Source organism: Prionailurus viverrinus, chromosome F1 (assembly GCF_022837055.1).
Source record: "Prionailurus viverrinus isolate Anna chromosome F1, UM_Priviv_1.0, whole genome shotgun sequence".
Classification (NCBI taxonomy): domain Eukaryota; kingdom Metazoa; phylum Chordata; class Mammalia; order Carnivora; family Felidae; genus Prionailurus; species Prionailurus viverrinus.
The window spans coordinates 5,653,289-5,668,979 of record NC_062577.1 but is presented as its reverse complement, the minus strand read 5'-3'; the positions used below and the strand labels follow the sequence as shown (position 1 = coordinate 5,668,979).

The 15,691-nt window shown below is 39.2% G+C and overlaps 1 protein-coding gene across 1 annotated transcript in view; it reads right to left on the bottom strand.

Moving 5' to 3' along the window:
• Positions 1-15,691, bottom strand: part of OPN3 (opsin 3) — a 43,668-nt gene that overhangs the window by 3,435 nt on the left and 24,542 nt on the right. The window contains exons 2-3 of the mRNA XM_047840597.1: positions 5,983-6,302; positions 931-1,182 (exon numbers count right to left, since the gene is read on the bottom strand). Coding sequence (XP_047696553.1) covers positions 931-1,182; positions 5,983-6,302 — 572 coding nt within the window. The remainder of the gene's footprint in view (positions 1-930; positions 1,183-5,982; positions 6,303-15,691) is intronic.

Sequence of the window (15,691 nt, the reverse complement as noted above, 5' to 3'; positions counted from 1 at the left end):
AGTAAACAGTTAATGAAGGCAACATGAGAAAGAAAGATCAGTGAATACAGATCGAAACCATACGAAAGTAAGAAGAGAGAGGGAGATTTAGCAGTGAATATTATAAGGTTAATTTAAAAAAATGCCGTTATTCCAAATTCTTGAGCATTAGTAGCCTAAGTAGTTATTATTATCTGATATTAGTGTGACCTGTTAATTTAAAATTCCAATGGAGTAATTATTATTCATAACTTTTAAATTCTCTGATTTTTAAACTTTGCAACTTAGAGGCTTAGCTTCATAGCAAGCATAATGAGGGCTTTCTTAGTTATAACTGACAACCACCAAGTCAAAACCTTTCTACCGAAGAAATAAGCTTCCCATTAGATCTAGAGGAGTTTCTGAAGCCAGATTAATTTGAACTACACACTGGCCATGGTACATGAATGACCCAACTAATTGTTAATAGTATCTGTAACCCCAAGTGGGGAGCTATGTGTGTAGATTTTGGTATTCAAGCAAACAAGATTGGAATCCAGGCACCAATAATTCCTGGATCAGGCAAGTCATTTAACTTCTTTGACCTATGTTATAATTTATAAAGTAAGGAATAGTATTGGTGCCTGTCTCATGGTGTTTTGTAAAAATAATGGGTAACCTCCATAGTACTATAAGAATTTTAAATGAATTTTAACTTTGAACATAAAATGTTTTCTGATAAATGTTAATTTCAATAGATTTTTACTTAAGATCTATTGGTAGATCTTAGAATTTTTACTATTTTCTTTGGGAATATCTTACATTTCTTCCTGAACACTTTATTTTCCTCTAAAATTCTTGATTTAGGTTTTTATCACTGAAGCTCTTCTGAATAACCTCTATAAAAGTATTATATTTCCAACAGTCACATATGTATAGTGAAAACAATGAGTTTATTATTATTATGCTTACCTTTCTTATCATGAAGATATAAATAACTGGATTATATACAGTACTTGATTTAGCAAAGAGATATGAAACAATTGAGACTGTTGGAGTGACCAGGTGTCCATAACCATTAACCACCAAGAAACAGATCACAATATAAGGCATCCAAAAGATCAGGAAGGTAGATATCATTAAAAAGCACATTTTGGCCACTTTCTTTTCATATCTTAAAATCTTAATCACTTGAATTGTCTGAAGATCTTCAACACAACGAAGCTGCAGAAAGAAGAAAGAAAAGGTTGAAAATGAAAGAATCCTTTTCTTATGCTGTTTCAATAATAGATATGCAGACAACAAACCATAATGCTCCACTTCTCAAACCAGGCAGAAAACATGTGATGTCAGTTCTGCCTGGTTAAGCTGTCTCGATGAAACTTAATTGCCAGATGAATTCTTGCTGCAAGCTATGGTGACTTCCAACTCCGAGCCAATGACTATCACTACAAAGTGGGATCTGATGGGGACCTTGCTTATGCTTGGTTTCATCAGGACTCAGGTGCAGAGAATGCTTGTAGCCATATCCGTGTAAACTCAGCATATCTGATCTTAATTTATCCCCAGTAAAGGCACTGAGGAACAATGGTCTACAGTCTGAAAGTCGTTCAGGTTTCTTAAAGTTTCCTTAGAAGTTCCTTCTATTGTTATTATAAATATATTATTAGGGGGTGGGGGATAATATTCCTCTACACCAAAATCATGTTTTGAATAAAATAGTTTTTTCTGACCATTCTAAAAGGCTAATTTTGCTACAAAAATACAAATTTTTTTTTAAATTTAAAAAAGGTATTGTACATACTGTTTATACTTCACATATAATTTTAAACTGGGAAATTTATTGCATTTCAACAAATGTTCCTTTTGAACAACAAATGTTCAAAAGGTGTTCCTTTTATTCTAGCATTGTCATAAAAATTAAGGAAAAAAATTCCAAATAAATCAGAACATGTGCTTATAGTATTTAAGAGTATATTTGAATTGATGTAGCTAAATTATTTATACTATCTAAAATTATATTTAGGAAACTATATTCTTAGTAGAAACACATATTCATATCCACATAAAATGGAAGGGTTAATGGGTAATTAAAGTGATTGAGTTTTTTAAGAGTAGAGGGAATGTGTAGGAGTGGGCATGGTTGTCAAATGTCTGATACCATTATTTTCTGTGTGTGCAATTCTATGTAAATTTTTTTCATGTTTTGTTTTATTTTTTGAGAGACAGAGAGAGACAGAGTGCAAGCAGGGGAGGGGCAGAGAGAGAGGGAGACACAGAATCAAAAGCAGGTTCCAGGCTCTGAGCTGTCAGCACAGATCCCAGCGTGGGGCTTGAACCCACAAATACAAGATCATGACCTGAGCCAAAGTTGGACGCTCAACCAACTAAGCCACCCAGGTGCCCCATGTGCAATTCTATTTTAAAAGAAACTATTTTATTTAATATGATAGGATATTATTCTATTTTCACAACAGCATTTTTTGGGGGGTGGGTGGGAGATTTCCCCCCAGAGTTTTTAAGAAGGTTGTGGAGTTCTAGTAAAAGCTCTGGATTTGGAATTAGTTCTGGGTCCATATCCCAGATCGACCACTTTTGCCCTCTGTGTGACATTAAACAATTACTTCCTCTGAGAATCAAGACTAAAGGACATTCAAATGAATAACCTATTAGAAGTTAACAGAAGTTGGGTCCCACTTCCATACATATGACTTTGTGGGATTGTTCTCAAGATTATTTGTTTACATTGGAATTATATTTGAAACTAATATACTTCTATGGATTTGTACTTTTATGATACTATAGGATATTAGGAATCATGAGTTTTGGCTCCTCAAAGTTTCAACTAACAAGTAATAAGATGATAGTTCAATCATCCATCCCCAATTCCCCACCACCTAGGGACCCACAGACTCATCTCTACCTTTTCTGGGTAATTCAGTCCCCATCCTCTTACCATTTTTCAAAGCAGAGCCCGCATTTATCATCTTGGAATTACATGTATGCTGCAGAAGTTAATTTAAGGAAAATATTGGGCTATACTTTCACAGTTCCTCTTTGGCATAAGGATATGGTTCTAATGTTTTGGATTATTTGGGTTTGTATATGTGAATATACAAACATATTGACATATTTGATGTATTGACATATTTGAATATGTCCATGATTATTTTTCATTTATCTCTTTTTTTTCCTCTCTGTTTTATCATTATCTATTCTTTCACTCGATTCTTTCAATATTTTCCAAATAAAGAGCTCTAGTTCATGTCTTGCCCTATTTGTTCAATCATTTGAGTGTATTTTTCAAAACTGTTGTGGATGAAGCAAAAGCACATGCACAGTTGAATTTGTTCTGAAGGATGAACCACTTAAGACGATTCCCCATGTAGTCCCAGTAAAAGTGTTCTCTCCCTACACAAATAGTGCTTATTGATCCAGACACCTGCAGATTTTCAACAACTTCACTGTGAGTCCTCATTCTTATGTGAGAAGCTATTTCTCCATCACTGCTATGCATCACACCTCTGGATAAGGAAATAGAGGTGATTATGGTGCCAGGTTCTGAGTGGAGAATATTGCTGTCTAGAGTCAAATCTCTTTACCCTTGTACCACTTCTCCTTCCTATGAACACTGCCTGTAGCTCATTCCAAAAATAGTCTTTGATCAACTATTGTTTGAAAGTATTGTTCCAGCTATAGGTGAAAACTTAACGACTGGGTCTCTGCTTTTAAGGAATTCACTGTATGCTGAGGGTGACAGCACACATGTTACTTCTGTAGGTGATACATGCCATGGAGGAGTGACCAGAGAGGGATATGGGAACACACAAGATGGGTAACTGATTCAGATATGGGTAAGGGCTAGAAGATCCTGAGCTCAGCCTTCTGAGGTGAGTAGGAGGCAGCCAAGTAAGGTGGGACAGAATGTTCCAGGGAAAGGAAACATGTCAAGGCAAAGAGGTAAAAGAACCCATGTTAAGTTCTGGGAACAAGAAATATTGCACTTGGCTGGAGCCTGAGGTAGCAAGAGGGAAGGCATATTAAGAAATAAAGCTGGACATGCAGATAAGAGATGGCCTTGCAGGACCCTGGTAGTCATACTCAGGGGCTTTATATTTTTAAATCATGAAGGTAGGGGAACCTCTAAAGGATTTTAAGCTGGGAAATGACTTGAGAAAATTTGTATTTGAGAACAACTACTCTAATGGAAGTGTATAGAAAATGGATTAGATGAAAGCAAGAATAAAGGAAGAAAAACTAGGGCCCCTTTGAATTGAGTCTGTGGCAATAGGAGAAGGGATAAGGGACATATGGAAAAATATTTGAGGTTGAATAGATGAAATCGATAATTGATTGGGTGTAGGGGAGACCTGGATGAGGAATAGTCCAAGATTTACTCTATTATTTTTGGCTGAGGAATAATGACCATTTACTGAGAAAGGGAATGAGGAAGCAGCAGATCTAGGGGGAGGGATGACCAATTCGTCTTCACACACATAGAATCTGATGAGTCTGGGGGCCATTCCAGTGGAGATGTGCAATAGGCAACTGACTATGGGATCTGACAGAGGTCAGAAGAACATCCTGGGTCAGAAATAGAGATTCCAAAGTCACCAAGCTATTGTTAGAAGGAGAAATCCTAAGAGCATATGAGATGCTGAAGGCCAGTGTGTAGTATGAGAAGAAGGCTAAACACAGAATGCAGGTAGGCCTATGGGAAGCAGCCGTTGGCAGAGACCTAAGAAGATGGTCCGAAGTCAACAATAACTATAGGAGAGAATGGGGTTCTAGTGGAGGAGAAACCATAGTTCGGTGAAAGTTGTCAATAACATCACAAGTGTTAAATGCCACGGATGCCAGGAAAAAAATAGAAATGTGCCCATTGGAACTAACATTTGGTATATTATCAATTACCTCAATGAGGGCTGTTTCTGTGACAGTGTGATCAAGGAAGGAGACCAATTTGCAACGGGTTAAGGAATAACGACTAGCTGAATGTAAACTACAAACTCTTTGATACAGGGGCTATAAATTACACAGTGTTGTATTCTCAGTGCTTAGTAAATATCTTAGCTTGAGCTCCCCTAACAATATACCCTAGACTGAGTGGCTTAGACAACAGAAATGTATTTCTCACAAATATGCAGGCTGAGACGTCCAAAGTCAATGTGCCAGCATGGTAGGTTTCATTATGGGACCTCTTTTCTCAGCTCAGAGATGGCTACCTTCTCAATGTGTTCTCATATGGTAGAAAGAGAGATGGACAGAAGGGTGGAGAGATGGATGGAGGAAGGGAGAGAGAGACAGAGAGACAGAGAACCAGCCACTGGTTATGATTTAAAGTGATGTATGTCAAGGCAAAGAGGTTTTATCTTTTTCTTTCTTTTTTTTTCTTTTTTTATAAAATGTGAAAGCTAGACGGGATTATCAAGATGAGCAGGAGACTGATGAGCAGGAGTTCTGAGGAAAGAAGACACAGAACAGGAAGACACAGTGAGTGAGCAAGGAAAACATACATGGGTAAAGTAGGAGACTGGCATATAGAGTGTGCCCCATACTGTCACTTCAGACTCCTTGCTAGCACCCAACAGGAACCCTGCTGGTGGTCAGTTCTTATGCTTTATGATTCAAAAGTGATTTCCAGAAAAAAATATCTGTACTATTCTCTAGTGGGTTTATGTGACCTTTGAATGAATAAAATGATAGGAAGTGTGGAATTTCCTTGGTTAGAGTTCTTGAAGTCTAAGAGTGATGGAGAATGCAGGTGTTCTTCGTTGTTGTTGATTTTGTCTGTCTAGAGCCCCTTTCCTTCCTCTTTGTGGTTTAGAGAGTGGCGTATATAGAGTAGATGTCATTCCTCATGGGTCTTTTAGCGTGCACAATTATATCAAGTGGGAAGTCCGGTAGAGCTGTTTTAGCTGCAGACAACCACTGTTCATGTAGGAAGAGTTTGACTGTTTTCCACACAGAATTTTCCACCCTGGACATAGTCTAGGGGAGGGACATTTGAAGTCTTCAACTCACCATGTGAACGGAATACAGAATATGGCCATAGCAATGGGCTATGACGCCCACAGGCACCACCAGGCAGCCAAGAAATAAGAAAAGCACAAAGGAGGAGTCATTGGCGTCCTTGGATTTCCAGTCCACAGAGCAGCCTAGTCCGTGTACATCCAGGATGTACCTGTTCCAGCCCAGCAGAGGTGCTCCAGACCATGCCAGTGAGTACAGCCAGATGTAGGTAATGGCCCTCCAGGCCCAGGAAAAATTGATCACTCTGGCATGGACCACGCGAATATAACGTTCATAGGCCAGCACAGTTAGGGTGGTAATGGAAACAGTCCCTGAAAGAAGAGAAAGTGGGACAGTGTAACATGGAGCAGGGGAAGACAGACATAACAGACAATTCATTGCCTACTGGAGACACATTACAGAGTATATGGAACCAACAACGGCTCTAAAAGCTGACATATCTAAGAGGAATAATGCCTCACAGTCTCCAGGAAATTTGATTGGACACATATTTACCCAGAGAAGAAAACAAATGGTGTGTGGATTGCAGCAGGACAAAAAAGCCCTAAAACCAGCTCCACCCCAATGATACAGGTATTGTGTTATACTTCCTTCCTAAGAGAAACTCTGAAGAGAGTCAGGGAGAGTCACTGAGTGTCTCACTTGACTTTACCTTTTCTCAGTTGTGTCTGACTCAGGATTGAAGATAAAATTAAAGTGGGCTTCACAAGGATGAACTGGCCCAAGTTATGGTACAAGTATTCAGGGAGCTGCATTAACCTTCCTGCTAGCAGATATCAGCCTGTGAACTATTCTCCTGCAAGACTGCTAACAAGGGAGTGAAGCCTTCTGTGTTCCCACGGTCTTCACTTATACCTCCATTTTGCAACAAATACATGAAAACAATATTATTTATGTCTCTGCCTCTTCCCAAAGAGCGATTTATACATTCAGTAAGCTCCTACTGAGCACCTACCACGTGCCAGTCACTTTGCCAACACTGGAGGTTTAGAAGTGACAGAAAAGTGGAAATCTAGGTGCTTAGAAGGAATCCAGTTGTGTAAATAACAGTGAGATGGCAGGAGGTGTAAAGGCTACCATTCCCATACAGTGTCCTGTGGGAGTCACAGAACAGGGGGCCTTTGTCAACCAGGCAGGAGAAGCACATTCCAGGAAGAATTAAGAATTATGTACTGGAGCATAGAGACCATTTAAGGGTCTAAACCAGATGAGAGAATACAGAGGTGCCAGGGCTCAGAGCATACCAAGGAGAGAAAAGGTTAAAAGGAGCAGATGAGGCCATACATAATGGGAAAGACTTTCAATTTCTTGATAAGGGTTTTTGTTTCTTTTTTTGGTTCTTAAAAAACAAAAACAAAAACAAAAAACTTTTCCTGTATAAAATAGTAAATTATAAAATCTGTTACTCAATCATGTTTTTTTTAGGTGTGAAGTGACAACAGTTAAGTTCTCCTTTTCCTCCTCCTTCTCCTCTTTCCTCTGAAAGGGCACTCATTCCTGCAGTGGTATAGAATTCCAATCCTAGTTCAATGTATGGAGATCAGCTTGAAGGCCATTTCAGTAGTCCAGGGGCCCGAATTAGAGTACCTTTAAAGGTATGAACAGCAAAGTCTAGATTCCAGAAACAATTGGTGATTAGTGTCAACAGAACCCATTGGTTTGTTGAATGTGAAGAGAAAGGGAAAAAAAGGAGTCAAGAATAACTCGAGAGATTTATAACCTGCGTGATGATTTGAGGGTGATTACATTAACAGAGGTCAAAACTACCAGGTGTTATGAGCAGATATAGGGGAGAAGATGAAATTGTGAGCTCCCTAGAACACAACCAGCATAAATATTTGTTGAATGAGTGAATCAAGAGGGGTTGTATGAAAAGTGGTCCTAATGGAGAATGAAAATAAGACCTGTCTCAGGTAAGTAGGGAGAAGTGGGCAGGGGAGTGGTGGTGGCAAGTTTCAAGAAGCCTGGAGTGATCCTAGCTCTGTGACATTGGCAATTCATACAATCTCTTTAAGTTAGTTTTGTTTTGGTACTCATATAATTGAAAAGCTCTTGACATCATCAAATTTTGTGACTATGCATCTATAAAGGTGTGGAGTGAAGAGGTCCTAGACTCAGAAAGCCATTGTCAGAGCACAGTTAATATCCATTTATACTCTGACAGGTTTGTTATTGTGGGGAAGACAGCATCCCAGTGTCTGATACCTGTGATGTTTAATAAATGTTCATTGAATAAATGAGTGAACGTTTAGTAAATACGCAAGTGACTAGAAGAACAAGACTGGGTTTTGTCATATGGTAGAGGAAGTATTTCAGGAAGTAGTGTTATAATCAAAAATAATGAAGTTCAGATTATGTTAAGTAATTCTGGACACAAGGAAAATACCAAGTTAGATACGCTGCCTTCCGAACTAAGAGTCAACTTTCACCTCGTTAAATTTTTACCTGAAGAGTGATACCATCTTTTCTTTAACTGACTACATTCCCAGAAGGTAACCAAAAACCTAAAGATAGTGACATAATAAGTCTCTCATGAAATACTGATGGTTTTATTTAGTTTACAAACTTTCTTATCAAATATAATGGTATTTAATTATATAATTGCCTTTAAATATTAAAATATAATTTTTGGCCTTCAACGCTTAATTTACCTTGAATATGATTTAGGTCTTCTTCGGCAAGAAAACTTGCTGCAATTATGTTGTAGATTAGCAAATCCCAGTATACCTTATAGATGCATAAGTAAGTTCTTATGATTAAAGGAATAAGCTGCTATAATTTTAACCATCAATCACGTATTCATCCATCCATCCACCCATCCATCCATCCATCCATGAACTATTTACTGCTTATCCACATGTGTCAATCAGTGTGCTAGGAAATAGGTACAAAGGGGAGTGAAATAAACGCCTCATAGAACTTACAGTCTGCTAGATAAGAGTGATGATGTAATCAAGTCAAACACGTAAATTAATGACGTGGTATCGAGGAGAGAGAACATGTGAGGGAGGAGGCTGCAGACCTAGAGTATTTTTTTTAAGTTTACTTATTTATTTTGAGGGAGAGAGCATGTGGGGGAGGGGTGGAGAGGGAGAGAGAGAATCCCAAATAGGCTCTGCTCAGTTCAGAACTCTATGAGGGGCTTGAGATCATGACCCTAGCTGAAGTCTAGAGTCAGACGCTTAACTGACTGAGCTGCCCAGGCATCCCAAGGATGTGGCAGGATTAACTGGGAGTCGGGAAAAGCCTCATTGTACCCAGAGCTGAAGTATGGAAAAACCCCAGCTCTGTGATAAGTCAGGGTACAGGAGTGGAGGAATTTTCCTTCTTATTATTTAGGTCAAAGAGGTAAGAGATTTTTTTAAATGTAATAGGTTTTGGCCATGCCTGTATCATAGCAGGCACAATGAGCTTCCAAAGCCTGAATTCAGTTGCTGACATTCAGCACCATAACCAGTTAGTAGTCCCTGAATTTCCCAGTTTTTCAGGCCTTCCCTGACTGCATGGGTACATAAATGGTAAGCTTATTTGACTAAGTCTTCTGGGGTGACCCATTTGAAAAGACCTAAACTACATCCCTTCCTTAAAATTGTTTTTTCTCTTAGCAATTATTTACTCATAAATTTTGGTCCTGCCTGAGTCAAAATTATGTTCTGTATTCTGGAGAATGAGAACAAGAGGACTGTGTGACAACTACTTCATACATACATCATAACTGATGTGGAGCCTAGTTCTCTATTCCCTTAACATTGTGGACAGGGAAGGGGAAGGTGACGGCCCCACGATGAGCACCCATCGTATGGGAGGCCCCATAATGGTCACACTACATACAGTGTCCCTCTTTGTGAAAAAGGAGTTTGGTGGCTCACAACGTATAAGAAATCAATAGGTGGCAGAGACAGTTTTGAGAACCTAGGACTGACTGACTCCAAAATCCATAATTCTGCCTTTATCCACCTGTTCCCACAAGCTCTGCTAGGAGTAGCATGATGTCCCTGCTCTCCCTGCAAAGCTATAGACTGATCACACATGTAGTGTGTCTCCCCATGCTGAGAATGGTCTTCTAGGAGGAACCAGAGATGCATGGTGCCTACCCTTGAGGAGACTGCAATGCCGTACATTCTTGTAAAGCCGAGACCAGCTCTATGCAACATTTGAGGGCAAGATAAAATGATAGGAAATCGGATGTTAAGTTTACTGTGCAACAAGCCTGAAAAAGTAAGATTCCAGTGGATTATGCTGTGGGGATGGCATCATGAACTTGAAGATTAAGCTGGGTCTTCAAAGATGGAATACAATTAAGAAACAGAAAGGACCAGGGCAGGCATGCTGGGGTGGAGGAACTTCTACAAAGGCAAAGTGGCCCTCCTGGAATTCTTGCACGACTGTCAGACTCCAGATGTGTGGAGAGGTACAGAGGCCAGGCACGACCAGGTCTGTTGCAAACCTGCCTGTGTCTTCTGTGGCTGCCTTTGGGCCACAGCAGAGATCTTCAGCTTTCTTTCCTATTGCTTTCCCTAATAGAGTTTTGAAAACCTGTGTGCACTCTCATATATTTTTTTTAAATTTTTTTAATGTTTATTTATTTCTGAGACGGAGAGAGACAGAGCATGAGAGGGGGAGGGGCAGAGAGAGAGGGAGACACAGAATCCGAAGCAGGCTCCAGGCTCTGAGCCGTCAGCACAGAGCCAGGCACGGGGCTCGAACTCACAAACCCGTGAGATCATGACCTGAGCCGAAGTCGGTCACTCAACTGACTGAGCCACCCAGGCACCCCTCCACTCTCATATATTTAAAAAGCTATTGTGGGGTGCCTCGCTGGTTCAGTTGGTTAAGGGTTCAGCTTCAGCTCAGGTCATGATTTCATGGTCCATGGGTTCAAGCCCTGTGTTGGGCTCTGTGCTGACAGCTCAGAGCCTGGTGTCTCCTTCCGATTCTGTGCCTCCCTCTCTCTTTGCCCCTCCCCCACTCGCACTCTGTCTCTCTCCCTCTGTCTCTCTCTCTCTCAAAAATAAACACTAAAACAAATTTAAAAAGGGGAGCCTGCGTGGCTTAGTTGGTTGGGCGTCTGACGTTGGCTCAGGTCATGATCTCACAGTTCGTGGGTTTAAGCCCCACATCAGGCTCTGTGCTGACAGCTCAGAGCCTGAAGCCTGCTTCAGATTCTGTGTCTCCCTCTCTCTCTCTGCCCCTCCCCTGCTTGTACTCTGTCTCCCTCTCTCTCAAAAATAAACATTAAAAAAATTTTTTTAAAGATATGCTAAATTTTTTCACCTTAAGTTTAAAGAGCTGTGTAATATAAACACTTTAAAAGAAAACTATTACCTTATTTTTTCAAATAGATCAAGTAATTCATAAATATGTTAGTGATTTCATATTTACATCTCTATCTATACACAGATATATATAGAAACACACACACAGAAAAGATCAATCATTTAAACTTACATTTCCATCCCACTTTTCCCCTAGTTTTATTCTAGTGTAATATATTGGTCTGACTAAAAGATTTTAAATTATTTGTCTTTTTCTTCTCTATTTAGAAGTTGAAATTTTAAATTTCTTGGATAGTAAGGCTCTAAACATCAAAAAAAAAAGGTCTTATAGAGTGGGTTATCAGTTTCTATTAGTATACAACTGATCAAAATATTCCATTATATATTAGAAGAATTAATTAGAAATACCTCTCTTAAAGTGCAGCTTTCCCTCCCCACAAAGAATAGACCTATCCACAAGTTGTTCTAACTTATGCTATAATGATAAATTCTCTTCCTACTTTTCCTGTTTATAAAGTTAAAAAAAGATTTCTTGATCACACATGTATCCAGATCCAATGGAAGGAATTTTGTCATCTTTAATTCTTACTGATTATAAGACCATTCCTTCTATATTTAATTATTTGAACTCTCCTGAATTTATATGCCAAAAATCACAGTGTGTTTATTGTCAAAAGTTGTATTTAATGATCAATTTTGTTAACAGCAAGTAACTGGAGGAGCACCTGGGTGGCTCAGTGGGTTGAGCATCCGAGTCTTGATTTAGGCTCAGGTCAGCCCCACACCTGGCTCTGGGCTGAGCACGCAGCCTACTTAAGATTCTCTCTCTCTCTCTCTCTCTCTCTCTCTCTCTCTCTCTCTCAAATAAATAAATAAATAAATAAATAAATATAACGCATAAAATTGGAAACCACCTAAGTGGTCATTCACTTCCTCTAGTTCTTCATCAATATTTTAAATTGTCCCTTTGTTTTCCATCCTGGAATTTCCTTTCACCTCTCAAAATTATGGTAATTTTCCACCATAAGAGTTGGGATGGGTGAGGGGTTTATCTTTCGGTGTGAAGTGGGAGATGGGTGATGGAAAATGGGAGATGGGAGGGTCTGGATCACAGGGAGCTGGTTTCTAATACAAATTAAAGTTGAGAATTTCGAAGTTGATTCTCTTAAAACTGCCCTTGCCATTAGAAAGAGTTGCTATCAGGGCTCCCGGGTGGCTCAGTCCATTAAGAGTCTGACTTCAGCTCAGGTCATGATCTCACGGCTCATGAAATTGAACCCCACATTGGGCTTTTTGCCGTCAGCACAGAGCCCACTTCTGATCCTCTGTCCCACCTCTCTCTGCCCCTCCCCACTCGTGCTCTATCTCTCACTCAAAAATAAACACTAAAAATTTTTTTAAAAGAGTTGCCATATCGCAAGCAGCATGCATACTTCAATTTGAAGACAGAAGTCTATACAAACTAATCTCGTTGTCATATTATGGAGACTCGCCTTAATCCTCGGCATGCCTCAAACTGCCAGCCACATTCAAAACTGGCTGCTTTGACACCACTGTTCCCTCTACCTGAAATGCTGCCAGAGATCTCACAGCCTGAGGAGAAGACAGACATTTAAAGTAGTAATTTCAGGAATGGGGTAAGTACTAAACCAGAACTGTGTCTGCAAGCAGGAGGATGCAGTTGAGGAAGAGCGTATCTCTGCCTATGGAAATACTGAGGAGGGTTTAAGTGAAAGCGATATTTGAATTGATGAGTGAAAGAGAGTTTATCAAGTTGACAAGAGTGAGGCTATTTCAAGGCCAAGGATATAGCATACAAAAAGCACGGAAACGAAAAGAGGTATCCAAGGGTTAACTCTGCGCATTAGCTTGAGTCAAGTCAAGTTCTTTGTGATATAACTTGATGACAATGCATTCACTTACAACATTTATCAACAGGCCAATATCATGCACATGCAATATACCAGGCACTGTGCTAGGAAATGGGCAAAGATAAATTATGAAAGAAATAAACAATAGAATGATAAATTCTATAAGAGATGAATGTTTCTGAGGCCAGTCTTGGATTCAACTTCAGTTTCCATACATAAATATGTATCACTCTGCGAAAATTAACATCTATGAACCTCGATTTGCTTACAGTAAAATAGAAATAATAGTACCAAAATGCTGTCTCATCATGAGTGTGTTTGTATGTGTATTAAGTGAGAATATGACTGTATTTAGTAAGATGGTAATATGTAAGGTATCACTATTATTATTGAATAGTTGAGTATCTAGGGGGAAAATTAAGTGGTAGAAATTGGACACAAGGAACAGAAACAGTCAGAAGAGCTCTAGAGCTTAAATATATGAGGACATACGGGCACTGGGATGGCTCAGGTGGTTAAGTGGCCAACCCTTGATCTTGGCTCATGTCCTAATCTCACAGTTCATGAGTTCGAGCCCTGCTTCGGGCTCTGTGCTGACAGTGCACACCCTGCTTAGGATTCTTTCTCTTTTCCTATGTCTGCCCCTCCCCTGCTCTCTCTTTCTCTCTCAAAAATAAATAAATGTTTAAAAAATATGAGTATATTAATAATTCACACAAATACTCAAGAACAGTCATTCTCCCACTTTGGCCACTAGATGTCCACATTGAATCGCTTATTTATAGTTCAGTGGTCTAGACTCTGTAATGCACTAAATAGAATAAGTGCATAGAAGATATAGTGACTGGACCTGACTCCAGATCTGTTAATACCTGTTAGATTAAAAAGTTACTAGGACATGGTCTATGTCTTCAGGGAGCTCACACTCCAGAGAAGGGAGCATAAGGAGAAACTACAAATCCAATAATACAAAGACTATCCAGTTTAGATTTCCTCTGGGAAGAAGGCACTGAGTGAGTCTTGTGGATTAAGTACATTTTAACCAGGCAAATAAGAAGGGGTTAGAGGGGAAAGTACTGTCAATCCTATTCCAGGAAAAGGGTAACAGCTTCTGTAAACACATGAAGACCTGAGGAAATCTGCACAATTTGGGTTTCTGCAAATAATTCAATATGGTAGAAGCAGACAGTTCTAGAAAGAGAGAAATGAAAGACTAGGGACTCTCCCAGGAAGACCCGTGAATGTCATGAAAGGAGTTTGGGATATAACCTGAGGACTCCAGGGAGGCATTGCAATGTTTTTGTTCTCTTACATCACTATACTATTATTACTATTTCAGAGAATTTTGTTTTACTTTCTTTTGGTTTTGCTTTTGCAGATTTTCCTTATGTAAGGTCCCCTCTGGGTGAGATGTGGAAAAAGGATTGTGGGGAGGGACAAGTCTGGCTATTGGGAAACTTACTGGAGACACACCATTCTGGTGATGACGAATGGAACTGATGCAGAGACACTGGGGAAGGAGTGACAAGGAAGGTCAATAAATTTCAGGGATGTGAATCTCTTCAGACTGTGGGAATGAATGAAGAATCAGGACAAGTCTTGGGTTACTGGTTCGGGTGAATGAATGGTTGGTGTAGCACTGCTTTGGAAGGAAAATGGATGAGATGGATCTGGGAAGGAAGATGATTGGGGGATAATGCACTTCACTGTGGGTTTCCTGGGTGATTTTGAACAAATCACTCAATGGTCTGTGTTTCAAATTCTCTACCTATAAAACGAGACAACTATTAAACCTACCTTGTAGCAGGTAAAATCTTACAGATCATACAGTAAAATCTTGCAAGCTAGCTGTGTATACATTTTCTCCAACCAATGAAAATCCTAATTTTGTTCATTCAAAAACATGTAATGATTTGCAGAAAATTTCTAAATATGCAGCTTAATTACTTTCATACATGTAGTAATGGAAACAAAATTCTTTGAAGTTGCTTAATAAAGATACTACTTCATTAATTAGTGACCTCCACTTATTTGAACATTAAATAAGGAAAACAATATATTTAATATGCCTGAAAAAGCTTATTCTGTTAGGCAAGTAATGAATTCTTCTTTGAAATCTTTACATTGCTTGGTTGAGTAAGCTTTCTTGCTCCTTTTTACTTAATTAACAGGTAATTTCACCCAGGTAACATACTGGGCGTACTTCCTGGGCATCAGGTACTGTTAAGCAGTCTGTCTGCTTAGGACAGTACCTGATTTAATCCTCACAGCTCTGTAAGACATGTGGAAATTATTATCATCCCCATTCTGTAGGGGAAACTCAGGTAAAAATGAGTTAAATAACTTGCCCAGGTCTCAAACTAATAAAAAAATAGAGCCAAGACTCAAATCAATACGCTTTCAAAGTCCACACTATGCTATCTCATTTTCTAAATCCCTTTGGTAATTACCAAAAATTTATACCAGTATAGTAGACACTAGAGAAAGCATATATAATCCATGTGTTACCTACTTCATATGTTCTGCAATCTTGTCTACATTTGATATTTAAAA